Source organism: Ixodes scapularis, unplaced genomic scaffold (genome assembly GCF_016920785.2).
Source record: "Ixodes scapularis isolate PalLabHiFi unplaced genomic scaffold, ASM1692078v2 PGA_scaffold9__187_contigs__length_104089568, whole genome shotgun sequence".
NCBI classification, from domain to species: Eukaryota; Metazoa; Arthropoda; class Arachnida; order Ixodida; family Ixodidae; genus Ixodes; species Ixodes scapularis.
Genome location: NW_024609884.1, coordinates 56,452,473 through 56,479,671, shown reverse-complemented (window position 1 = coordinate 56,479,671; position 27,199 = coordinate 56,452,473). Strand labels below are relative to the sequence as shown.

General features: G+C 47.2%; 1 protein-coding gene across 1 annotated transcript in view; it reads left to right on the top strand.

Annotated features, from left to right (window-relative positions):
• LOC8033259 overlaps nucleotides 1-27,199 on the top strand; it is a 958,536-nt gene that overhangs the window by 922,040 nt on the left and 9,297 nt on the right. Inside the window, exons 33-47 of the mRNA XM_042287366.1 lie at nucleotides 209-316; nucleotides 414-530; nucleotides 1,791-1,949; nucleotides 4,296-4,425; nucleotides 6,265-6,465; nucleotides 6,543-6,662; nucleotides 7,320-7,443; nucleotides 7,555-7,679; nucleotides 12,363-12,526; nucleotides 12,599-12,757; nucleotides 13,791-13,893; nucleotides 16,642-16,832; nucleotides 17,807-17,938; nucleotides 18,020-18,214; nucleotides 18,883-19,095. Coding sequence (XP_042143300.1) covers nucleotides 209-316; nucleotides 414-530; nucleotides 1,791-1,949; nucleotides 4,296-4,425; nucleotides 6,265-6,465; nucleotides 6,543-6,662; nucleotides 7,320-7,443; nucleotides 7,555-7,679; nucleotides 12,363-12,526; nucleotides 12,599-12,757; nucleotides 13,791-13,893; nucleotides 16,642-16,832; nucleotides 17,807-17,938; nucleotides 18,020-18,214; nucleotides 18,883-19,095 — 2,241 coding nt within the window. The remainder of the gene's footprint in view (nucleotides 1-208; nucleotides 317-413; nucleotides 531-1,790; nucleotides 1,950-4,295; nucleotides 4,426-6,264; nucleotides 6,466-6,542; nucleotides 6,663-7,319; nucleotides 7,444-7,554; nucleotides 7,680-12,362; nucleotides 12,527-12,598; nucleotides 12,758-13,790; nucleotides 13,894-16,641; nucleotides 16,833-17,806; nucleotides 17,939-18,019; nucleotides 18,215-18,882; nucleotides 19,096-27,199) is intronic.

Sequence of the window (27,199 nt, the reverse complement as noted above, 5' to 3'; positions counted from 1 at the left end):
CCTTTAAAGATCAGTGAGGAACCGCTCCGATGCCTACAAAAAACAGCCCAATCGCGACTTTGTCAGTTTTGTACGCCAGAGCTTGCATACGCCAGACGCAAAACCACTAAGAGACGCTAACTTATCTTTAATTCGCCACCTATTCCCTCTCTCTATATATATCTCTTTCTCTCTCTATCTCTCTCCCTCCCTGTGTCTTCCTCTCTAGGTTCTCTTGAGAGGTTGCCGTTGTGTAGAACTGGACTGTTGGGACGGAGATGATGGAATTCCTGTTATCTACCATGGACATACTCTTACGTCAAAGATTCCATTTAAGGTAACCGTTCGAAAGTCCCCCGTTCCGGAAAGGGGTGACTCAGAAACGGAGGTGAGTTCACTGACCCTCGGACGTCGTCGACGACCTTCTTTTCCAGAGCGTGGTTGAAGCCATTGAGAAGAGCTGTTTTGCCAACTCACCTTACCCCATCATACTCTCCATAGAGAACCACTGTTCTCTGCAGCAGCAAGCAAAAATGGCCCAGATCTTTGCAGTAAGCCATCGACTTGTTTCTACTGCCTGCATTGCCGTGCATCCAACTGTTAATGACTTACTGCATGTTCATATAAAAGTATGGGTTGTTCAGCTGAACAAAACTGTACAGAGCCTCTAAAGTCATCTGATCCTGTTTTTTTTTTTTTTTTTTTAATAGCCTCATTACTTTTTAAGCTAGCCCTCGTACATTTAGACCGAGTAGCGTCTGCTGTCAAAAAGAAAACGACACTTTCTCATTGAAAGCTTACACAATCGCTTTCACTTTTTTTAAAACTATGTGCTGAAGTTTCACATTACGTGCTGGAGTTTGGCTCATTATCCCAACCTCTAGTGATATGTCCGGGTATAATGTGAGATTTTGGAGATGCAAAGTTTATTTTTGCTGTTCGAAAAACCACGGCTCGCTTTTTATAACCAGCACCCTGTGTAAGTTAGAGAGTCCCTCGGGACCCGTTACGCATTGTGATTTTTTTTTTTTTTAGAATGATATTTGCCGTTTGAAATAATAATCGTGAGCCCCTAACCACTTAACGTGGCGACAATCGGATAGTTTCCTTCTATAGATGAATGGGGTGATCAGTTAGCATATAGTTGCGCGTCAACAATTACTAAGTACAGTCATCGATTTGAAGGGTGCAAATCTTCGTCATCATTAAGTTTGCCGTTGCGCGGCCACCGGCTTTTTCCTTCCTTTCGGTTCAGCGGAGATGACTGACAAATCTTGCCTTTCTAAAAACCTCAAGCGCTGAATAGGTTTAAGTGCTATTACGCGCGTTTATCAAGGCCCATTTTGCAATCATTGAAGGAAGCATAACTATAGTTTTGAAATCCAACTATCTGTACTAGAAATCACAATAATTTCGGGAACTTCCATGTCTTGTTGTTCTGGGACTCTTATGGCCAAGTCTCACTGGCACGACAAACACCAATGTTTGTTCGTCAACAAAACGCGATGAGTTTTTTTTCAACCCTACAGCACTCTTCCGCAGTACCTCTTGTTCACGAACCTGTTCTTTTGAGACCGGCAGGTGACGCTCAAGCGTAGAACAGGTTCGTCTCGAGGTGTGTCTCGTCGCTGCAAACAAATGGAAACGAGGATCTTATTATGTCCACGCTGTGCGACAAGTCTCTGCAGCGGTTTATTTGTGCGCACAGTGCTGTCAAAAGGAAGAATGCGCCATTTCGTGTGTGTGCATAAACCATGGCACTGTGGTAATCCTGAACGCTGTAACGTTGCCTTCTTTGTGTTTTCTTGCAGAGTGTCTTTGGAGATAAATTGGTCACTAATTTTCTTTTTGAGAGTGACTATTTGGATGACCCTCACCTACCGTCGCCCAACCAGTTGAAATACAAAGTCCTCATCAAGAACAAGAAGCTGAGAGCCCCTTTGACCCCTGCACTGCCTTTTAAGACAAAGGTATGTCACAATGCGCTCGCTGCTCGTTCGCACTAACTGTATGGCTCATTTTGGTGACTCATTTTATAGCACAGACATTGTGGCTATGTTGATTATTGCTCCCTCTATGTATCTTTATCGCTGACTGAAAGACGTGTTAGATTTGGCAGGGGAAAGAACTGTAAAATAACGAAGCAAAAGTGTTTCAGTTACTTTAATTAGTCACATGTTAGTAAAGAAATGCGTTTTTAGCTCTAATGAGTTTTAACTGTAATTTAGTTACATGTCTTAGCAACTTGTAGTTTAGTTAGATTTCCTTTTTTTTTATCAATATGATATGGCCAAATACACACAATTTCACTGCTTTAGTTCTAACTTCAGCTCCATATTTTGCCACTACCTCAAATACAGTGGAGAGCAGGGTGCTGAAGCAAAATTGAACTGCGCCAATAAAACACTTTAGCATTGCGTTAAGGCGCGTTCACACTCTTGCAACCGAGTACGACCGAGAAAGACTTCTTGAGACCGGATGCGCTGAGCGGAGCTGGTCCTAAGAGATCGCAAGAGGCTTAAAAACCGGTTTGGTCTCTCTCGGTCGTACTCGGTTGCAAGAGTGTGAACGGGCCTTTACTGCAATAGCCTAAAGGCCCGTTCACACTCTTGAGACCGAGTACGACTGAGAGAGACGAGATCTCTTACAACTTCTTAAATGTTTCTAGAATGAGGGGACACACTGACATTGTGGCGCCATCTATGCGGTGACCCTAGAACTGCATTTCACAAAAGCGAAGGTTTTGCGGGATTTCCGAGGTCAAATGTGCGTAATACCCATAGAAAGGCTCGTTTATAACATTGACAAAAGTTTTTCGAGCCAAAAAATAAAGGATATCGCTCGAGAAATAAAAAAAAAAAATATGCCGGACCGCTGAGTTTACACTGCTTCCCAATAGATGGCGCCAGTGTGTTCTCTGGTTTAAGAAGTTTTAAGGAACCCAGGTTTAAGAGGTCGCAAGCAGTCGCAAGAGTGTGAACGGGCCTTTACCGTTAATGCGCTTCTGGAGCCCGGCCGAAAACGTACCACAAAAGGAACCGTGGTGACATCGACTTTTAGCAACACCAATTTTGTTCGGCAGGGCGATATAAGATGACAATTTGCTGAAGCGTTTTATCAAGTTCTTAGATCAGATTCGACACTGCGGTAATGGTAACAATAGCGGTAGTATGGTACCCATATGCTAAAATGTCCTATTCAAGAGTTACTGACACAGCCACTGGCACATTTCTGATATAGAGTAGGATGCCTAAATATTTTTTTCTTGGGATGGTGTCACAACGCCGACAGCATGCGACCTGAAAATGTGCAAAAAATAATAATAAGCGTGAAAGAAACATGGTGAAGCACTGGTCAGTCGTATAAGCTGGCCATAGCCTACGAGCTGGCGTATCGAGTAGCGTAGAGGTGCTCTAAGTACAGGCTCGAAGAGACGTGCCACGGAGAAAAAAGGGAACCAGCGTTACACTCCAAAAAAAGATATCTGGTCGTAAAATAACTGTTAAGGTTCTTCGGCCTCCACATATTTTGCACCCAAAAAAGTTATTTTATGCACACCCTAAAAAGGTTTCTCGTGAAAAACCTATAAAGCGTTCTTCTAAGCTTCTTTTTTTTTATGCGAAAGAGTTCTTCATCACCTAGTTGCCTTTCTAGTGCGCCAGGGGGCGATAGTGCTTGAGGCGAAACCGTTCTTCACGAGCTGAAAGAGTTCTTGGGGCATCGAAAAACCATTCAAGAAGTATTTTCTTTTATTATTATTGTATAGGGCGCGCCTGTATTTGGTTTCGGGGCTTACGATTCCCGTCAGAACTGCATGAATGCAATTTTCCATCCAGAAAGCAGCGAGTGACTAGCGAATGCGTACTACCGTATTTTCCGGGCTAGAGTCCGCACCCGGAATGTAGTCCGCAGGGGCAAACTTGGGGTCAAAAATAAAAGTTTTCGCTTAGATAGTCCGCACGCCGTGCATAGCCCGCACCCAGTGCATAAGTCCGCACCTGGTGCTTAGTCGCCACGAAAATATTCTTAAACGGCACACCTTGACACATGCCTGCTTTCTTAGTTCACATTGAAGCTTGTATTAAACACAAATCATCACTAACAAACTATTTCCTTCACAAAATCTGTCACGTCTCTTCATAATGAACGGTCTTGTAAAACAATATTCCTGTATAGTCCGCACGCGTAGATGGTCCGCACAGACTAAACTTCCTATTTCTATACATGGATCATAGCCAGGAAAATACGTCAAGTTCGAACGCAAAACGTATGCCGCGTTGTGAGCGTGGCCTAACGCATGCTCCGTGATGGTTCAGTCTTTCCAACAGGTCAAGAACGCCCCCGGCCGAACCAACAGCATAATTTCCACGGCCAGCACCGGGTCCCTCAATGATGACGACGACGATGAGTACGACGAAGATGACGATGACGACGACGTACTCGAAGGTGCGTGCCGAACAAGCCGTGAATCTACTTTTTTTTTTCTTTTTAGTGCGCTAGCATTACCGCCCTGGGAAATGCGCTGACTTTGAACTGGTCTGGAGCACACGTACATGAAGTTCGCGACGTCGACACGGGATGACGCCATAGCCCAACTGGCTATGCAAACTGGATAGGAAACGCAAACGCCGACAGCTGGCGGCGGGGTGCATATTTTGAGAAGCTTGGCGATAGGACGCATAGCAATAGAGGCCGCACCGGTTTGGCTGGTTAGAAGGAGCGACGCCGTGACGTAACACCTAGCAACTGAATATCGCCGGCGGCGACGTCCCCCTTCGCCAATTTCGGCGCCACGCAGTGGGGGACGACGGGTGTATCAGTGGAGCGAGCGTTAACCCTCCCCCGTTCACGCCACTTCGCGGCGACGGTCTGCGGATGGCTCATTTCAAAATATTTACCCACCTTGGGCTAGAGTTCCTGTATAGGCTATTCGCCGAGATCCATCACGTGAGGAGCAAAGCATCCGTTGGCGTGCAAGAAAGCCACCTTTACGGTCGCTCCGCCGACGTTTCTCTTGCCCCCGCGTATGTTTCCCTGCTTTCCGCCTCCTTTTCCTCCTCTCCTGTTTTCCGTGCGCGGCGGCGCGCGCGGCGCCGCTATTCGCCAAATTTAGTCACGTGAGGAGCAAAGCATCCAGCTCGTGCGGGGAAGCCGGCGCTACGGCCACGCGCCGAGGCTGAATGCGCAACTCTGCTACCGTAGGTAGCTATACAGGAACTCTACCTTGGGCCACCCGTGCACGCCGCCTCGCGGAGCCCCGCCCGCGGCCCAAGTACGCCCTAGCCCCGATGTCCCCCACTGCACCTCGGTTGCTTGGTGTTGAGTCACGCCGTTGCTCTCTATGCCAAGCGCAAGTCGTCTTCGTCTTGTAGAGGGGTTGCGATGATGTCAGAACGCCGATCTCTTATTGGCTGATTGCAAAAAAAATAGTGGGTGGACCATAAGGCATCTAGCATTGAGGTATATTCACTATCCTTCCAATCAAAGCCAATCAGAGCTCGGCGTCATTCTGACGTCACCGCAACTCCTGCGCAAAAAGAAGACGACTTGCTCTTCGCATAACCAGCCGATCCTCCGCGGCCGCCGTGCTTCATGGACCCACTAAGTAATCTGCTTGCACCAGGGAGATGAGGGGTTTCGGAAATGTTCACCCCGCCGTTGAGTCGGACCACTGAATCATCTCCCAGAATGTGCGATTCTCTCCCAGGACCGCGTGAAAACAAACCCTCTTTTGTGCAGCACGAGTCCAGGCCGCCCGCCTCACAGGGAAAAAAAACAAAAAAAAAAACCGCTGTTCTGGTAGGCAACACTAGGAGACACGCGTCGGGTGAAAACTATTTAATGACCTGAACTAAAAGATGAAACAATCAACAGAAACATGGGTTCACTAATAGACGATGTTATTATTGTTACTTCGCTCCATCCAGGTGTTTTTTTTTTTCTTCTTCTTCCTTTTGCCAATATACTTGCGTGTGTCACCTTGTATTATTATTTGGAGGAGACTGGACGGCTTGATTTAAAAAACATTGGTCCACTAAATGCTAAACAAAAAAAATCTCTTTCCCGCGGAAACGGCTAGTTAGGTGAGGCACTCGTGTACTGCATGCAACATGGCGGATCTGTTTTGGTATCACGCAATCTCGCACCCAAGAGCGACGATGATTGCGCGCATGCCAACTGCGCGTTCCTGAAACAGATGAATTCTAGCCCTTCCAATCGCGGTTGCTTAAAACATCTGACTCAACGTAGTAATCATGTCGCTTCATTTCTCCTTGATATATCCAGAGTCTCTGTCCAGTCAGGAAGGATCCTTCAAGGACAGCAGGACACTGAGCCCGGGGACATCACACCCACGTTCCAGAAATCATGCGGATCTAGATCTCTTCTACAGCGACGACGACGGCTACAAGCAACGCAAGTCCAGCTCACAAATTGCGCCAGAATTATCGGACCTCGTGGTCTACTGCCAGGCCATCAAGTTTCGAGGTAATGATGCGCGAAATGTTCCTCAGGCGTTGTCCTGCGGTGCTCAACGTAACTATTTTTCCCCCACTTATTGGTAGGCTTCGTGACTGGCGCGTCACCAACAAATTCGGTAAAGGTGAAAAAGATGAGCAGCAGAAAGAACGTGCTTGGTGCTGCCGGCTCGCCATTGGGTCCCAGTACACCACCACAGTGTTCAGGTTGGTCGCGCAGACGTTTATCCGGTGCTAAAGCTTACGTAAGCCTTACTTCACTAAAATTAAAAAGCTTGGATTTATGCTATTTGTGACTGATTTACATGCTAACGTAACAAAAGGGTATCTTTCTGCACTTCCCCGGGTAATCCGAGTTGTACGTTGAAGCCGCCGGTAAGTTGAACGTAGAATCAAATTGCGCATCTATGTTTTTGCGAGAGCTGCTGCGGAGTACACAATTATGTCCGATATTATTTAGGCTGATCATAGCTGATTCAGGGCGCGGGACTATTACCCAGACTTTATGACTTGTTCTTTTTTGTTATATAATCAACAATTACACTTGCGCGTTCCTAGTGCGAAGAAAGGAGCGTAAACTTCTCACAATTGACGGAGTTCTACTTTAGTGTGCTGCCCTTAGGCAATATTCAGTAGACGCCGTAGATGAGCACGTTACTGTTGGCAGCGCATACTCAGAACGAGCTTCGAATTTTCGTTTGGTTTGCCACGAACGCCCCTGGATGGTGCGAAAGAAACATTGCGGAAACGTTGTCGAAGCTCGCTGTCGCGCTCGGCAGCAATGAACTCACCTATGACCGCAAAATGTATTTCACTTGAGCTCATATTTGCAACATCACCAGAATCTCTTTCTATACCCGACAGAGCTGAAGTCTGAACAGATACTACCGAAGAGGCCGTTAGCATCAGCGATGTGCCACCAAGTGTCTTCTATCAACGAAAGCGCTGCCAAACGACTGTGCAAACGTCATCCGCTTGCTCTCATTGCATATCCTTTTCCGTACCAACGTTGTTTTTTGTAGTCGTTTTTTTTTTTATATGTTGTTGTTGTTTTTTTAGCAGTGCTTACAAATATGGTATCCTTGACTGTCATGCGCACTCATTGTGATAACCAGTTGATGCGCACGTACCCGGCTGGGATGAGAATCGACTCCTCCAACTTCAATCCGGTCATATTTTGGGCATTCGGACTTCAAATGGTTGCCCTAAATTATCAAACAGAAGGTACGTAATAAAGCCGACGCCACTTTCTTTTACCACCAGATTGCGGTGCGCTTGTATGAGTGCAGAAATGACTGCGTGCTCAGATTAAGCTATATGCTGTTATGCTCAGATTAAGAAACCGCAGGAAACGTTGGGTTGCCAGTAAAGTACCATTACTGACTACGCTTGTAATACGATTGCGAGCAGTTTAGTTTAAATAGAACCTGCACCGTGTTTTCACTATTTTACAAATGTGGAGAGTTTTCGCGTCGGCTAATATGTGAGGTACCGTATTTGTCGGTGTATAAGTCGTGATTTTTTTTTTTCCCACAACAAATTTTATTGGTGCGTTTTACACAGCGGTGCGACTTGTATGTGTTCATTTTATAAGTATGCACATTAACTGTACAAGATGTAGGCCGTATCGGCATTTACAACAAAGAGGGAACGACTGAGCACCCACCGATGAACCGCTCTTCCGGCTGTCTGAAGGCGGTCCGGTACGTGACAGCATAGGTTCGCGGCTGCGGCAACTCCGCGCGCATTCCCTACAAAGAAGTGCGAGTTATACAAGGGCGCTACTTGTACACCTTTTTTTTTTTTTTTCGTGAAAACTGCATTTACTGGGGAGGGGGTGCGACTTCTACAACGGTGCAACACTATAGACTGGAAAATATGGCGAGCTAATAAAACCCGTGGCTCGGAATTCGAGTCATTTCTAAAGTAGCATTTAAAGGGCCCATGAAACGATTTTAACATCGAGAGAACGTGCATCTTATTACCCTTGTTTTGTTTATTTTAGCACAAGAACCATAAAACACAACCACTTCTCTCGAAATGTCGCGGATGCGCTGCGTAACCGCAAAAACAAAAAGGAACTATTTCTTGACTTGACTTCACTTACGGCGGCCATAAAAACTAACTTTGTGACGTCACGGCGGGTGCGGTTACTGAGATCGCTTTTGATTTTTGAACAAGTATATTCTCAGTTTAATGGTAACGTTTAGAAATGATTTCGTTCCATCATAAACAAATAAATCGAAAGTTTTATATTCTTGTTCAGTACACGAAGTGTTCGCAGCGCCATCTATCCGGAGTAAGTCAAAGCATTCCCTCCCCGCTGCTCCGCTGCCTAGCAACGTTGGCTGGCTGCTACCGGACGAGCGGTCCGATCAACGCGATATAAAAACCACGTTTAGGCCAGCTGCATGGTTCGTTTTCTTTCTCGTGCGCCTGGTTCGCCTGCGTGCAACTATACTCTGTTTCACCTTATGTTGCACCGCAGCAAAGGCTAGAAGCGCGAGCTCATAGCGTTGGCAGCTGCCCTCGGTGCACGAGAGCTTGTGCCGCCGAGGTGTGCCATAGAGCAAGGAGCTCGCGCTTGTAGCCTTTCCTGCGGTACAACACAAGGTGAAACAGAGTATAGGAAGTATTCACCGGCGGCCATAGCTGTGTGCGCGACTGCTGAGCGCGTGCTGATGGCTAGCTTCCAGGGTTCTTTTGCAACGTGCATTCCACACCGTCAAAATGGCCGGTCTTAGCAGCCTATTAATGGGGAGAGAGGGGAGAGTATGCTCTCGCTGTCGCAACGTCCACAGTGCTAAGGAGAGGACAAGACCGGAATCCGCGTACCCCGCGGCGCGTCATGCGCACGTGACCCGGGAAATATTGCATGAGTTGAGGGGCATCCACAAACGCCATCTTACTTGGCCGGAAGTCCGAAACTCGTTTCATGGGTCCTTTAAGCGAGAGAGAAATAAAAATTCGAGAATCGAGGCGTCTGCAATAATTACTAGCGACACTTGGGATTATGGTAGGGGACCGCAGTTTGACTAAGTTTTAGGGATTAGCGGGTGACGCTCCAGAACGGTAGTAACTAAAGCTCCTTGATAAAATTCACGCTTTCCGTTTTTTAAAAGTACCGCCAACCACCGTGCTGCGAACGCACACCGCACTTGCTACGAGCGGGTGCTCCGCCACAATTCGTTTCTAGCGCCGCTCATTTCAGTACTGCTCCGCCATTTGCTTCCAAGGGCCGCACGAGGCATGCGCTTCTTGCATTTGCGCTTTGACGCTACTTATAAAACAAACGCATCAAGATACTTTAGGCCAGGGTCATACTGCTCATACATTACGCAACAGAAAGTCTGGAAACACGAGTCACCGCAATATCCGTGGTTAGAATGCCGCGTGCCAAGCTTCTCCTTGAACTCATTGCCATGCTGCATTCGAAGCACGAATCTTGCAGTGACTCGCGTTCGAATTTGTATGCAGGCCGTCTTTTGTATGATGCATAAGCAGTATGATCCCGGTTTCCGTAGTAACGCCACTACCCCAGACTGGTCGTTGCTGTTCGCCACCAATCGTTGCTTCACCCCAAACTAATTCAATTTTTAATGCGTCAGCATTAGTGCCCTGGCACATGTACTGACCTTGGACGGTCTGGAGTATCTAAAGTTCGCAACCTCGCCACGGGATGGCGCACACAGCCCCACTGGCTTAAAGGGATACTGAACCGAAATTTGGATTTCGCAAAGTAAGGCTGCAGAAGTGTTGAACGGGACGCTAACGAACCCCAAAACATCACTCGTACATCGATATCTCAAACGGATGGCCGTACTTTTTGAAAAAAAAGGGCGCGATCAAGCGAGTTCTTTGACGTAACTGTCCTCCGGGAGAATTTGAGAATGAGCAGAAGAGGCCTCGCTTCTCTCCTCCCCGCTTCGGTTCACCAGCTTGACGGGACGTAGCGAGGAGGACGAAGAATGGGAATCGTGACGTGCCTTGTCTCGTCGGCCTCGTCGGCCGGGTTCAATCACGCACTTCTTTTCCGAAAAATGCGGCGATCCGTTAGATATATCGCCGTATGAGTGATATTTTTTTGGTTTTGCAGCTTCCCGCCTATCCGGCCGGCCTTGTTTAGTGAACTCGAAATTTCGGTTCAGTATCCCTTTAAACACTGGCTGTGGCAACTCTCTAGGAAACACCTTCTACAAGCGCCAACAGGTGGCGGCGGGGTGCATATTTCAAATGGCTAGGCGATAGGACGCATAGCAACGGAGACCGCACTGGATTGGCTGGTTACAGGGAGTGACGCCGTGACGTACCACCTAGGAACTAAAGATTGCCGGCGACGTCCCCCTTCGCCAATTTCGGCGCCGCGCGGTGGGGGATGGCGGGTGTATCACTGGGGCGCGTGTCATAAGACTCATAACCCACCCCGGCCCCTTCACGCCGCTTCGCGGCGACAATCTGCGGATGGCTCATTACAAAATATTACCCACCTTGGCCCACCCGTACACCCCGCATCGTGGCGCCCCGCCGACGGCCCAAGTACGCCCTAAACCCACTGTCCTCCACTGCACTTCGGTAGCTAGGTGTTACGTCAAGCCGTCGCTCTCTAGAACCAGTCATTCCTGTGCGGCCGCCATTGCTATTCGTCCTATCGCCTAGCCTCTCGAAATAAGTGGCCGCGGTGCGGGTGCGCGCTCTGGGCACCTTCGGAAGCTCCTACCGCCGGCTTGGGAGACATGTGGACGCACACGGGCCGGCGCTTCCGCTCTTCGGCCTACCACGCCGTTCTTGACGCGCAGTAACCATGTCACCGGGCCGTAAGCGCACGGTGTCGTCGCCTTTGTGTGCACCAAATGTATGCACAACAACTAAATGGCTCTGTCGTTTTCCGCTCATCGCGCACACGTCCTTCATGCACCCGCTAAGTGACCTGATCTGCTTGCACCAGGGAGAAGAGGGGTTTCGGAAATGTTCACTCCGCGGAAAAGTGCTGAAAGGCTGCATTCAGCGTGCTTTGGTGCATATAACCGCTGCGCGAAATGCTAACGCATTTCTTCGAGAATCAGCGTGGCGGCAGCAGCGATTTCGACCCATTTTTTTTTTCCTTTTTTTGCAACGTTCTTTTAGCGGTTTCCTTTGTTAAAACTGTGGGAACCTGTAGGAACCCGTTGCAAGATAAATGCCCATTACAACTTGCACCGGCAAGACGCCGCCACTTTCTATACGAAAAACGCACAGTGATCCATCTTATAGACCCCTTCCACAAGTACGCTCTCTTACGGTCGATCTGAAAATACTTCAAAGTGGCGTGCGCAAAAGACATCGTAAAAACGGCAACTGTATCAATTATGCACAGTCTCTTAGAAGGGAGTATTATATCACTTATAAACTTTCCAGCTTGTTGGTGTTATTCGCGCACGCCACTTCTCAGTATTTTCAGATCGACCGTAAGAGGGCGTAATTTTTGAAGGGACGTCAAAACTCCATTTCATCGGAAGTTCGCGCGAAGCCGATGCTAGAAGCACCAGCTTGCACGACGCTTTCTCTTCATGAGCGAGCATGCATAGCAGGAAGGCTCAGAGAATTGCGCTCGCTCTTGTAGCTTCTCCTTCGACCGCACGTCTCGAGAGATCCGACGTCTTACAGACCGTTCCAATAAAGCGGTCCTCGCAAGTTTCACCTTCAGGGATCGCGCCTAAAAGGCGCGTGATTTGCTTGCTTTCCGAAGCAGCGACTTTGGGCGTGCTGGGCTTTGGAGATAGCACATTGAGCTGTGAACTTGTGAACGCTGGAATGGTAGTCGCATCGAGCGTTAGCCAAACTGTTCCCTAGAATTGTCTCACCTTTTCCAAACCTTGACGGGCGATAATCGTGCGCAGCGCTCACTTGCCTGCCAAACTTTCGCTGCAGATGCGGGCCTCCACGTCAACGCGGCGATGTTCGAGCAGAACGGAAGCTGCGGCTACGTACTGAAGCCCAGAGTGATGTGGGATCGTAGCCACATGATGTATGGCCGCTTCAATCCGTGGGACAAGGATTTCGATGCGCTGCATGCCCTCAGACTTCAAATAAAAGTGAGGAGCATCTTGACTATTCTCGCCCGTCGTACTTAACGACTGGGATACTTGGTGTTTCTTCTTTTCTAGGTGATATCGGGCCAATTTTTGTGCCCGAACGCGTGCATATGCAGCACTCAAGTGGAAATTGAAGTCATTGGCATTCCTGTCGACTGCAACCGCCAAAAAACCTCTATCGTGCAGCGAAATTCCTTTAACCCAAGCTGGGGCACCATCTTCAACTTTCGAGTAAGTTGTTTGATTCTTCTTCTTCTGTTGTTGTTGTTGTTATTTGTTGTTGTTTGGTGTTACTTGTTGTTGTTGTCTTCATTGCTGGTGTTGTTGTTGTTGGTTGTTGTTGTTGTTGTTGTACATCTTTATTTTTGTTTTATAGGCTTTATATGAACCAAACCATGACATGATTTTTCAGCACTTACTAAACACTGATCACAAAAGAAAAATCGCAAATGATCATAAAATCCAGGACAGGAATACGTATTCATTTCAGTGCGCTAAATAACAATAACATATATATGTTTTTATTATTTATTTATTTAAACTTGAGTTCGCCCCTCCTTTCACTAGCGCCAAAGGTGTGTCCAGAAAAATATAACCCCGCAAGCGCTTCGGTGCAGGCTCTACTGGCTCGTGGCTAGAGCAAGTTGTGAAGTGTTCTTTCGGCGCATCGTGCTCCTAATGTTTATCACAGTAAGGCACCCGAGTTCACTAGGCAACGAACGCGGAACCAAATACTCACCGGCCGATTGATTATTACAGAGCGCATTCCGAGTGACGCAGTGTTCGTATCCGATTCCCGACCTGCATGGATTCGGCTGACGTGTTTTAACGCCGCATGCAGGTGCATCACAGTAAAGAAACAGAACGCTTTAAGACTGAGCGAAGGAGAGAAATAGTTCGGCCCTATTTTCAAAATTCCACAATGAAAATCACGTTTCTGGCTCCCTGTGTGCTAGTTTAATCATATCCACTAAGCTATATGCAGTTAGTAAAATTAAAACCTTTAATCTTTGTGTGTGCGTGTGTTTTTGTTTTGCTTTGTTTTTTTGTTTAGAAACGTTACAAGAAACACAGACGGTGATATGACGCTTCATGTCTTCATTTTTGGTCTCTCTTGTCTATCGCCACAACATGCATACCCCCCTTTAAAATTTATATTGCTGGGTTGTCTTTGTTCATGCGTCCATGTGTGCGCGTATATGTGTCTGTGTGTGTGATTTTCTTCGAAAGTTTTGCTAACGCCGTGCCACCTGTATGTTTGCAGGTAACATTCCCAGATCTGGCGTTCTTGCGCTTCACAGTTGTGGATGTCACTACCAGTCACCTCTTATCCCAACGGGTAATTCCACTAAAGAGCCTGAAGCAAGGTGAGCATCTCAGACGACGTGAAGTCGGGAATCCGTTGCGATGTCGGTGCACTTTGCACGCGCATGTTTCTCTGCCGCTCAACTGGGAAGCGAGCGCCTGCCGGTCGGCAGGTTCGCACGTGATGGGGACTGCTTAAGGAAAAAAAAAATGAAAGCCGTTTACAAATCCCTGTAACGCCGAATCGGAGCGCAGCTCTTGAGGAGGAGTAGGGAAGGGTACTGAGGGGGGTCACGTCACCTGCGGGTAGTCACGTGACCCCGGGGGGTCGCGTGATCTCGGGGGAGGGGGGTCACGTGACCTCAGGGGGGGGGGGGTCACGTGACCCCCCCCCCCCCGGTTACACCGACGGCGACGCCGACGCCGACGCCGACGCCGCTCAGGCTGGAAACGGGCCCCTAAGAGCTGCGCTCTAAAAAAGAACAGCAGACACGTCTTGATAACTTTCCTGTGCTTCCTAGGCACTGTGTGTACTGTAAAAGAGCCCCGTGACAGTTGTGCATTCGCACAACTGAAACAGCTCTTCTAAAACCGTACGTGCACATGCGTATTGTCAGACTTGCTGACAGAAAGTTCTACTGAAAGTTCTTCCGATTTCTTCCGCCGCAGTCTCAGGTGTAATACTACATGATTAGAAAAATCTAGTAAGATTCTTACACGCGTGATGAGTGTAAGCGACGACAGTCGTGTCAATATAATTATGTAAAAATAAGTAACCTGCTTAAAACAAGAACAAAAAAGTGAAAGCCGTTTACAACTCCCTGTAACGCCGAATTGGAGCGCAGCTCATGAGGAGGAGGAGGGAAGCGTACTCAGGGGAGGGTATACCCCTCCTCCTCCTCCTCCCCTCATTCTTCGATGTCCTCGGGGGGGGGGGGGTCACGTGACCTAGGGGGGGGGGGGGGGCTCGCGCGGTGCATTATGGGACATTTCCCATAATGCACCGCGCGGTTACGCCGACGCCGACGCCGCTCAAGTCGGAAACGGGCGCCTAAGAGCTGCGCTCTAAAAAGCGATAGAAGCTTCTGTTGTTCAAATCAGCTCCAACAGCCTAATAAATTTATTGAATCATCCGTTCATTCATGCCCTTTATGTTACAACTAAAAATGACAACGATAAGGCAAACGCGGCGTGGTCTCAGTGTACGTCTTCGGCCACAGGAGGAGGAGGAGGAGGCGCAACCGCCGTCAACTTTTCGGGGTATTCTGGTTTCTGGAGACCTGACGCGCTTGGTGCATTTCTTTCAACACTCCGTGCGTGGCACTTCCACAATAATACACACGCTATATACGTCACACACACTTGAAGTGTCGTTAAGTGCAATCCACTTATATCGATAATGAGAGAACTCGAAAATGCAATCGTTATAACCGATTATCGTTGTATCTGGACTAGGAACTGAGCGGTTTCTTGTCTACAAACTCTAGAAACTGATCGTTGTCAGCAGTACGTCGTTATCTTTGGTATCGTTATAAGTGGATTGCACTCAAGTGCCACAGTTTGTAGTGCGGACAACTTTCTTTTTCTTTTCCCCTGTGTCCCATTATGGGTCATATGGCTATTATTCTCTTGCGCTCACTAAATCAGCGGGAAAAAAAATCATTGGCATGGGTTAGCGCACAAGCAAGTGGCAGTAACATACTTGGCGTTGAATTTTACTCTCTTACATTAGCGTTGGAGGTGCTTTCTTTTTTATGCAATGTCTCGTGTAAGTTTTTTTTTTGTACTTGTTGGTGCGTTTGGCGCGTGCTTTTGTCACGTGTCAAGGGAACGAGCTCGCGCAGCTAAACATCGTTTTTTTTTTTTTTTTACGCATTGGGACCAGATTGTGGCTTCGAAACCTTCGTTGGCAAATCGTGCGCTTCCGCTAAAAAAGCACGTTTTAAAGTAAGCAGTCTGGGCTATGGCTGCTTACTGCTAACTGAAATAGGGCATATACAACACCAGCTAGAATAATCAAGGCGTGCGACTCCATGGAACAAGGCCATGAATTGGGCCCGACGCCGAGCGTCCTTCGACGCGTTGATGAGACGCGAAACCCAGCCGAACGCTGACGCAGCATTCGTGTCAACTCTTCTCTCGATCTCACTGCGATGACGTCGAAATTCTATTGCACAGGCTTTGACCGTTCTAGCTGGTGTTTGTACAATCGGGTTCGAGTGAAATGCGAACAGTGACGGAACTTCTAGCGCACCACCGGCGCAGCGTGGAAGCTTGGGTTGTGCTCGCCGAGGTTCAAACCAAAGACAAACACATCGGAGTATGGGACGCACACCCTCGCAGCGCCCTACTCTCCATCCTGCAGGTCAGTTTCTAGAGGCCTCCAGGAGGCGCAGCGTTTGTCGACGGCCACGCGCTCCAGTGTTCGCAGTTCACTCGAACCCGATGAGAGTACAGCACGGTATAGCTTAGGCAATCTTCGTTATTGAGATACCACGCAGGAAATGCTGGACGCCTAAGCTCTTGTGTTTTTAAGTTGCTTTCACCGTAAAGTGGCGCCGTCCAAGGCTTTAACCTCGTGCCAGTAACCGTCACTGCGCTCCAAGCTAAGTTTAGAACAGACCATCGTTTCGTTCTTCACGCCAATGGGTCTAACGGTTGCCGCCCATGCTTGTGCCATGCTTGTGACATGCTTCGGATGACGTATACGTTCCCCTGACAATAAGTATTGCTGGCATCTTCCTGCGCCCGTTCTTACGTGTGCGGAACACCGCAGAGTGTGCAATCGTTTCTCTGTTCTCCTGATACAGGTTATCGGCATATACGCCTGCGCAGCCCTCAAAATCAGCCGCTTTCTCTGGCAACACTGTTTGTGCACTCAACTTGGGAAGAGGAATTTGTGGAGGTGCCGAAGAATGGAGAAGCAGTGGACAGTGGCGCCAGAAAGAATAAAGCAAAGTTGAAAGATCTTGCAGAGAGCTCCCAACGCGAGGGAAAAGACGTAAGACCCAATGAACGCTAATCTCTCGTAAGCTTTCCAGCGTTTATCACCCAAGCGAAAAGTGCCGAGTAGCAGGGCTTTGGACGCATGCGCGGCGTCTCATATGCCGCAAAAGAAAGCTTTTTTTTTTTTATCCCCGGAGAGTGGGGAAATAAAGGGACAGGACTGCAGTTGAAGAACAAATTTCACAGCCCAGTAGGTAGCAGCGTTCATAAGGCCATTATTGGTAGAGTCTATGGCGGTCCAAACTTTCCATTTATGCTTTGAGGCCGTGCATACTGAGTACACTGCACGACGCGGTCTCTTGCAATGAGTTGGTATTTTTCCATATTTTTTTGTACGCCTGTTTTTGAGTGAAAGAGTTAGCAGTCTATCATTCCTGCCTACTTTTTTCGCCGCTTCATGAACTTCTGTATTCAAAGGTATTAAAATATCTGAATCTTCTTTTTTTTTTTTTCCTGCTTTTTACGGGCAGGCAAGAGGTTAATAAAACTGTGAATACCACAGTAGCGGTCTGGAGACAGGCACAATAATGACGACGAGTTCTCTTGCGAACGGTTTAGTCTTGTTTATAATGGCGCGTGATAGAACTGCACTGCAGTTGCGTGCAAGATGCCAGAGCCTGGGTAGCCAAGGACATTTTTCAAATGCCAACTTCGATCGCGGTATGCGTTAACGCACTAAAGTGATTGGCAAAGCCACGATACTTCATAGATGCTCCAAATGCTAACAACTTTGGAATAGCGAGCGCGTTAGACATCGTGTTCATGGACCTAGCAAACTTCGCCATTCGGACCCCAGTGACGCTCGCCTTAGTGGTTTGTTAGCCAGCTCGCTCCGCAATACCGTAACAGATAGCTATCCGGTTGACGCCTGAGAGCAGTCCGTGCGGGCGCTTCAGGGGAGTGCCTGCCCGCCTGCCCACCTGCACCCCCCCCCCCCCCCCCGCTCACGTTTTGTTCTCGCCATTGCAGAATTCCCTCGGGAGCACCGTTCGGACCAAGCGCAGGATGTTCTTCCTAGTGGTACACGGCGTGGTGCCCGATGAAAAGAAGACAATTTTAAAGACTAGTCAGGACAGCACATCGCGGGATGTCATCGCCCAAGTAAGGATCGAGAGGACGACCACGCCTCCAGAAGCATGAACTTGAAATTGATATCGGTGTATCGGTGTCTCAATGCTGCAGGCATTGCACAAGGCTAACAAGGCACACGAGAGCGTGGACAACTACGTTCTCATGGAAGAGGTCCAGAAAAGCTGGGACAAGAGGCAGCAAGAAAAGTCAACAACGCAGAGGATTCTAGAGGATGATGAGTGTCCCCTGATGGCTCAGTCACGCTGGCAAGGAGATGGTCGCTTCATACTCAAGAAAGTCGCTGACGTGAGCAGTCTCGCAGTTCCTCGTCTAGAGGTGGGACAACGTAATAAAGTAGTACCGGGAGCAACCTGGATGTACTATTGACCTGGGAGGCCGTATTGAATAGCGTAAAAGCGAGCTTTTTCTTCATTCCTTGTTTCCTATGGGCGATGTGGTATTCTCTCGTGTTCGTAAAAAAAAGATCAAGCATCCTTAGTGCTGAGCTAAGATTAAACAAAGACTAGGAACACAAACTCTTCAATTTTGAAGTTGCTTCCACCGCACGGCCTAAAACGCTGAATGACAGACTTCGTCAACATCATACCGCACCCGAAGCCTTTACTGCGCTCGAAAACTAGAAAAAAAAAAAAAAAAAAAAAACTTCCTAGTAATAATATTCGCAGCCGACGTTTCACTCTTAGCAAAACTCCAACTGCAAGTGTCTCTCTTTTTTTTTTTTTTTTATTTTAAGAATGGCCAGGCTTCGTTGTCTTCGACGCCTAACTCTGCTGTTCCACTGGCTGCGCGGATATGCTGGGAGTAGTCTATACCTTGGGTTTCTTTAGCTAATCGGAGAGTAGAAGTTGCAAATTTAATTTACAGTATCCATATGTGCTGAGCAACTGGCTCTAAAAAAAAAACGTGAAAAATAAATAATGGACGGCTTTTTGTTTTTTTCTCCACTGCATCAGGATCCGAGCACGCGGGCTTGGATGACTACCATCAAGTCGTCGAGCAACAAGGAAAGGAGAAAGCAGGATTCCGAACTGGGCGAGACAGGGCTGAGCGAGTGGAACGCTGGAGACGAAACCTACCTCGTTTGCGTCTACAATGTGTCTTCGGACCAGCCGTACGCCATCTTGAAGGCCCCGGTCAGCAGCACAGCCCAGGACATTATTGCCCAGGCACGTCGCTTCACTTTTCTGAGTTCTCTGGGTATGTACAGGGTGTTTAAAATAGCGGCCGGGCTCTTTAAATTGACCGCAAAAGTCGATTTCTTATCCTATCGTGCTACGATTTTGTGCATCATTGCCCACAGGTGGTGCATTTTTTCTATAAAATTTGCATAGAGCGAACTTACCTGAGGAAAAAGTAAAAAAAAGAAGAAGGCTTAACTCCTATGGAAACGTAGCGAAGCCACCGGTCTTCAAACTATAGGGCGTCGTTTGGCGCGGGAGACAAATGATGGCGCAAGCGGTCGCGACGCCAATTGTCGCCAACGGACCAGCCTACGGCGCCAAGAGCCGGCGTCAAATAGCAGACGATATTTTCGACTCAAAACAACGCGAGCTTTTTCGATGTTAGTTGCCAATGCATGATTTTATCTTCTTTACTAATAAAACACAATGAATGGGCACATAATCGATTAAAAAAAGTAATTTGTCAAGTTATTATGGCTTTTTTTTTTTTCGGGGTACTTATGTCGTCTGCTTTGCTGTTCCTTGTTGTTACGGCGCCTGTTTTTGGTTCTGTGATTGTCGCTGGCCTGCGGAACGCGCGCCGCTTTTGAGTCGAAAAGATCGTCTGCCAATGACGTTGGCTCTCGGCGCTGTATGGTCGTCCGTTGGCGGCAGTTGGCGTCGCTACCGCTTGCGCCATCTCTTGTCCCCCGTGTCAAACGGCGCCCTATTGTTTGAAGACCGGTGGGCCATGGCTTTGCTGCGTTTCCATAGGAGTTAGGCCTGTCTTCTTTTTTTTACTTTTTCCTCGGGTAACTTTGCTCTTTGCAAATTTTATAGAAAGATGCACCACCTGAGGGCAACGTTGCACAAAAGCGTGGCCCGGTAGGTTAAGAAACCGATTTTTGCAGTCAATTTAAAGAGCCTGGCCACTATTTGAGACGCCCTGTAGAATTAAAGTCACTGGATCCGTGGAAAGTAGCGCCAAGCTCCCCGAATGGTCGCCATTTTGGTCCATGGAATGAACGGTTTCTCTTTGATCTGTCCATTCTTGGTGAAGGGCGAGCCGATCCAAATTCGCGGTGACAGGTTGCTTTATGGAGACATTTCTTGTATACCGAGATTTTGTCATCCACACACCAGCGAAACAAGCGCACATCTTCGCACCACCACCACATGCGGCGTCAGTGCTTGGCGGCATTGACCCCGTAAGTGATGACGTTACAACATGCCGCTCTGCTCCAGACAAACCGTTGCTAGGGTCGTTGTCATTGAGAAATGCATGGGTGCTCGACGTGAGGTTAGAAATTGCGTGATAAAAAAGTAAATATTTTTTGTACGCATAGTGTTTTCTCAAATCTAATCATGAACAGTTTTTCTATCGTCTCACTACCATAAAGCGATGGCAAAAGCCCGTAATAAAGTTTCACAGCCGGTTTTGCCTTGCTAGCAGACGACAGAATGGCTTCACGGGTCCAGTGGTTCTTCCTGAGGGAGTACGCGACTGCGTTGAATGAAGTTGGTGACGATCGACGAAACTTCTATCCTCGGGCTCAACCTCCTGCGGGATTTTGGAAGCGAACAGTGCCCGTACACAGCTTAGATCGACACTCGAGGTGCGCGAACGCGCGAACGCCTTCCCCGTGGAGCTCGCTTCCGCAATATTGGAGAAGCTGAAAACACTGTGAAGCCGAATCACGTACGACGACGGCGTGAAGTGTACCAAGGTCGAAGTGCAGCACACGTTTTAAGAATTTCTGACAGCGCAGTTGCTTCAGGGCACATTTCTGTGATCAAACGAACTGGCCGTAACCGATTAGAATATATATATATATATATATATATATATATATATATATATATATATATATATATATATATATATATATATATACACATGGTGAGAAGGTTAAATGGGCCGGTTGGACTTGACACGGAAGTTGAGAAGTTGCAGTAAGGGCCTTTAATTCACCTACGTTTCAAGCGGGGACCGCTTTTCTTCAGGGTGGGAGAGAGAGAGAGAGAAAATCGTTTTATTAAAATAATAATGAAATTCGGAGAGGGTTAGTTTAGCCGATAAGTTGACATTGTTCGCTCCGAGAAAGGAAAAAAAATGTTAAAAGAATAGATGAAGAGTGCAAAGAAAGAGAAGAATAAAGAGAAAGTTGAGAGGTGTAAAGTTATTCATCACGAAAGCACTTTCGTATGTTCACTGCTTTAGAAAATGCTCTGCTTCTTATAGTTGACCTTGTAGCCCAGTGGCTTGAAGGAAGGTCCGGAATATCCTTTGAAGTAATTTCCTCCGAGCTCGGGTACCAGAAGGGAAAATAATGCTTGCAATGTCTTCTACGACGAAGTGATGTCTTTTTAACTGTGATGCGAGGTCTTTCCTTTTCTTTTCGAATTTCTGGCAGTCTTCTAGGATATGGTTAATATCTTCGGTGACACCGCATACGTTATAGGAGTCTGTATCGCGTTTTTTCCAGCGGTGAAGCAATTTTCCTGTACGCGCGCTTCCTGTACGTAACGGAAGAGAAGTGTGGCTTCTGCTCGTCGAAGACTTCCTGTTAGACAGGGTTGAATAGGGGAGGAATGCGTTATTGATATATCAAAGATGTGTTCATTTATAATTTGGTAATATTTTCTAGGATCACCTTGCGTCTTGATGCTAATAGGAAGATTGTGTGCGTTGGAGGCAAGTTGGTCTGACTTCTCGTTTCCATGTAATCCGACATAGCTGGTACCCACTGAAATGAGATTTCGAAACCATCTTCTTCTAGTGATCTTGAAATTGATTTGGCCGCCATTACTACTTGTGACATTTGTCGAGGCCTTTGGAGCTGTTGAAGAGCAGCACGAGAATCCGTTAGGAGAATAACTGCCTGTGGTGTTAAGTTTTTTTATCATGTGAAGGGCTTCTAGGATTGCATGCATTTCAGCTGCTGTTGATGACACAAACTCATCTAGTCGCCCACTCCATTCGAGCTGTAAAGTAGGTGCATAGTAGGCAGAAGTGCTACTTCTTCGACTTCGATTTACTGATCCGTCCGTGTACACCTCCAAATGGTTGGCGTATCTTTTCGAAATGTATTCATTAGTTTTTAGTTTCATGACAGTTGAGTTGGCGCTGAACTTGTTGTGTATACCGGGAATGCGGCACTTACATTTCGGGCAGTAAACATTCCAGGGGGGAGCTGATAAAGAGTTGTCTTTGTCTTGCAGTAACTCTGGTGTCCATCCAAGATGTTGTAGAGTTTGCGTAGAAATAAAAAAGCGAGAGTGTTGTCTGGCTCGAAGTCGGCGTAGGAGGCTCCTTCCTGCAGACGTAGTGGACAAACGAATTTGTTGGGAAAGAAGGCATTTGGTAGCCATAAGTGGTAGAGTCAAAGCTCGGGCTTCTCGATATACATTTTCGTTCCTCGTTGATCTTGGCACTCCTAGGCAAGTACGTAGGCCTTGTCGATGTATGCGCTCTAAAGATTGAGAGTCTGTCGGCGATAATCTAATGAAAGGTAATGAATATAGAATACGACTGACAACAAGGGATGAGTGGAGACGTATCATAGAGCTTGGCGAGTTTCCCCATGATTGTCCTGCCACTCTACGAATGGCATTTCTTGCTGTCAGCGTTGAATTTATCACGTTAGTGGCTTGCGCATGCCAGTTGAGGCGGGAGTTCAGTGTGATTCCTAAGAATTTGTGCTGTCGAACACGGCGCAGGGGGACGTTATAAATAGTCAAAGTAATTTTTGTGCTTCGCCGGTTTTTTCCAGGAAAAGGTATGAACGCAGTTTTCTCTTGTGAGAACTGCAGACCACAATCAAGTAGATAATTGCTCGCTCCCGTAATGGCTGCTTGGGCGGCGTTTCGAAGACCATGATGTCGATGTGCCGAGACCCATATGCAAATGTCATCTGCGTACAGTGATATATTGATGGGGAGAGTGTACTTAGGGAGGGATGTTGGTAACCTGGCCAAGACGATGTTAAAAAGGATTGGCGAGAGTACGCTTCCTTGTGGTAGTCCTTGAGCACAGTTGCGAGATGTACTAAAAGACGCGCCTAGTCTAACCTTGAACGATCGAATCGTGAGGATGCCTTGTACAAACGCCTGGACTTTTCCCGTGATGCCGACGGTTGTCAACCTTTCAAGAACAACTGCTGGATCAACGTTATCATATGCCTTTTTAATGTCAAAAAATACCGCTAATGTCGATTTGTTGTCGTGTCGATTCTGTTCAATTGAACTTAATAGATCTACGATGCCGTCTTGAGAGGATAGCCCATGCCTGAATCCTGTCATCTCGTGTGGTAATAAGTGATTGGTTTCAAGCCACCAGGTGAGTCGAGCGTGTATCATTCTTTCCATGAGCTTCATAACACAAGATGTAGGTGAGATGGGTCGGTAGGACGATGGCGCGTCGCGTGGTTTACCAGGCTTGTGGATTGTAATGACCCAAGCTGTTTTCCAATTTTCTGGTATATCATTTGTTTCCCATATATAGTTAAAAAACTTGAGAAGTTCTTGTAGGCGCCCATTTGGTATGTTTTGCAGCATCTGGTTTGTTATTCCATCCTGTCCTGGAGCGCTTTTTCTTTTACTCTCTTTTAAAGCCGAAAGAAGTTCTTCGATGTTGAAGGGAGCATCTAATGGGGACGATGTAGTAACAGCGTCATACGTCCTGACTGTCTTCTTATCGATTAAAGAAAATTGGTCTGCAAATTGTTCTGCGGCCTCCTCTAGGCTCGTGCCCACACGAAACGCCATCGATGCGTGTGATAGGTGGAGATCTCGTTTGCCCATGAAAACATCAAGGATTCGCCAAATTTGGGTTCCAGGTTTATTTGCATCTTCTGATGCACAGTTGTCGTCCCAGTGTTTACGCATTGTTTTTTTTTTCGCATATCGTGTTGTTGCTGCATTGATTCTGTTTAGATCGGTTTTGTTTGCGCTGGAATACTTCCTTTGGAGTTTTAGTTGGGCCTGTCTTCTTGCTGCACAAAGATTGAGCAACGTGAGATCAGGCTCTGGGTAGTGCTCTGGGAGCTTTATCTTGATGGTGGCCTGATTTGCGCTGGTCAAGACTGCTTGTAATATGGGTTCTGATGATTTTTTCCATATGTGCTCGAAATGAATCCCAGTGAGTAACATAGCGAAAACGCTGTTTAGTTCCACGGAATCCATGCAGATCTAAAAATATCGGGTAATGGTCGCTGTTCATGGTATCAGGGTTTCTCGTCCAATTTACGCATAGGTCTGTGGAATGAGCAGTGATGTCGATGGCGCTATACGTATCAGGAGGACGAAAAAAGGTCGGACTGCCGTCGTTTGCAACAGCAAGGTCGCACTCTTCAAAGCATTTTGCCAACGCCCGGCCACGAGTATCCTCTCTGCTAGCTCTCCAAAGGCTGTGGTGTGCGTTCCAATATCCGCAAAATAAGATTGGGTCCTCACAGCGCTGGCAAATTTCTTTTACGACTTCAGAAATCTTGATTCCACTCTTTCCAGCACGGACATATATGGATGCCACACACAAACTCCGTCCGGTCAACATGACACGTGCTGCTACCAGTTCAATATCTTGGGTGCACAAATCGCTCGTGTCAATCTGGTGTTGTGGAAGAGCTTTTGGTGGGTGGGATGGTGTGTGAAATTTCCTCTTCGTGTTGATGTTTGAGTGGAAGAGGAAGAGGAAGAGTGGCTGTGAAGAGTATTAAAAATATTTGGAATAGGAGCACAGTAAATCACTGAAAAAAAGTAATTATAAACGATAATAATTAAAATCATTACAAATAAATAAATTCATTTGAAGCATTTCCCACAGTCTTTGTCACACTTCGTGAGCACAATCACCCCTGAGCAACCGGAGCGCACACAGAAGTAAGTAGCAATGAGGATGTGACGCTGCTTTAAGAGCGGAGATCTGGACAGCGCATGAGTGCTGTGGCGGTTTTTTATGAAGTACTTATATCATATTTAATAATAATAATAATAAATCTGAAGACAAAGTAGGATTTTTTCTCAGTGTGATGATTACAATAAGGTACAAAACACGCACCCATATTGGGAGCCTGAAAAACAAAGTTCGAGGTCTCGAACCGCTTATGTTAGAGTCAAAATAGTTCCTCCCTCATTACAATGCACGTCAACTGAAAAGTCAAAAAGAAAGTCCGACGCTGCTTTGATATCATGTTCTGATCAGATACTTTTCTCGCTGTATTTTTAGCAGATATATATGCGTAGGATGATTTTCGTCAGACACTATCGTATCGCACGCAAATACAATTCGTTTTTATAAACCTGGTGAGTTTCCTTAGTCCTGCCATGTTCCAAATAATTCCAAGATCAAAATCGTATCATTGTGTAAACGATTCCAACGGTTGCAGACGGCATACTTCAGTCATTCTGTGTGCGTTCGTCATGCGTTCGTCATGCGTTCGTCGTCTTCACTAGGCATCTCGAGACGCCTCGAGGACCGGAAGTTGTCGTCGCAAACATTTTGTGAACAGCCTATTCTCGGCAAACTTCTTTCGTGGGAAGTGTAAAATCTCGGCTTCCTATATCTAATATTTTTTGTCGTTTAAATTACCACGTCCGTTTTTCGACCGATCGTTCTTTTGAAGCGAAATCCAGTCCCATGTTTCCATCCATAACAATGCCCCTCAACGATGTGCTTGGAGGAGTGACGTCACACTTACGGGTTCAATTGAAAAATAACTTCCATGTTTTAAAATACGCAAAAAATTATAATTGCAAGAGATATGTGAAGATAAGCATGCTTGATACGCTGATTTCATACACAGCACCATAGACGCTTGTATTGGCGGGGGAAGCTTTCAGTACGATAGAGCTCCATAACGATCGTGGCCAGCACTTCCTAGACAGCAAAGCCTGCGCGTTACGTCACATGACGTCCCGTCCGGGAGGCCGGCACGGGCGCTGATTGGATGCGAGTGGCGCGTCAGTGTTCGCGTGGGGCTCGTTTTCTATCATAGTCCCACGCAAACTCTGACGCGGCACTCGCATCCAATCAGTGCCCGTGCCGGCCTCCCGGACGTGACGTCATGTGACGTAACGCGCAGGCTTTAAAGCTGTCTAGGAGGTGCTGTCTTGGCGTGGCTGGTTCAGAACGACCCTTTCGAAGCTTCGAAGATTTTAAAGTACGAAATGGCGATTGCCATAGCAACAGAAGCTAATCGCCTCGCGAAGTTTTAGTCGTCTGAATGTCAGTACGTTTGTGTCCTGCTAGCAGGCAGGGAGGCGAAGATGCGTCTTTTCCAGAATCCAACGACTTCATGTAGAACAACGCACAAAATAAACACGCACCCAACGTTGTTAAACTAACCGATGGAAAAAGCTGCCACGCAAGCAAAACGGTACGTATTTGCTTCGAGCGTTTTAAGACTTGGTCTCACCTTAATATGTATTAATCGCAAAGGCTACAACAAGCCCGCACTTCTTACGTTTGATCGCGCCTGACTGCACGAACGCGTGTGCAGCGGGAAGTGAACACCAATCAAAGCTATACTAACTCAGGCTTGTAGCCTTGACACTTAGACCATATCAAAAAGGTATAGTTTTTTTTTTCCTTTTTTTTTTTCTTACCTGTCTGACGGTGAATGTACTTCCCTCGGTCGCAGTGTGGTTTATTTGCTGCCTTCTCAGTGTCTATTTATTTACCGAGTACTGCAAGCCACTATTGCGACCACTCGCGAAAGCAAATACCGCGACTCAAGCAAAGCGGTTTCCAACACGCTGTCAACAAACGATACCGCGACACCAGGTGCCAGCACTGCGCGTTGGCAGAAACCAGATTAACGTGAGGTGAAGTGTCTAAGGATACGCCTAGCAAGCGGATCATATACAGCTACTCTACGTAGATACGCCGTGCCGACATCAGCGCCACCAATGACATAGCTTCTGCGGCACCTTTTGGAGTGAACGGAATAGAGATGGCTTTCGTGGACGTTGTGCGGTTATCAATCAAGGTGATCTTTATTTGCGACGCATTTGTATGAAACGTTCAACTGTTGGTTAAACAGTTCAACGTTGACGCGGTTGAACAGTGTCTAGCAAGCTCTAACAATTCGTGCTGCTGCTACTGTTGCTG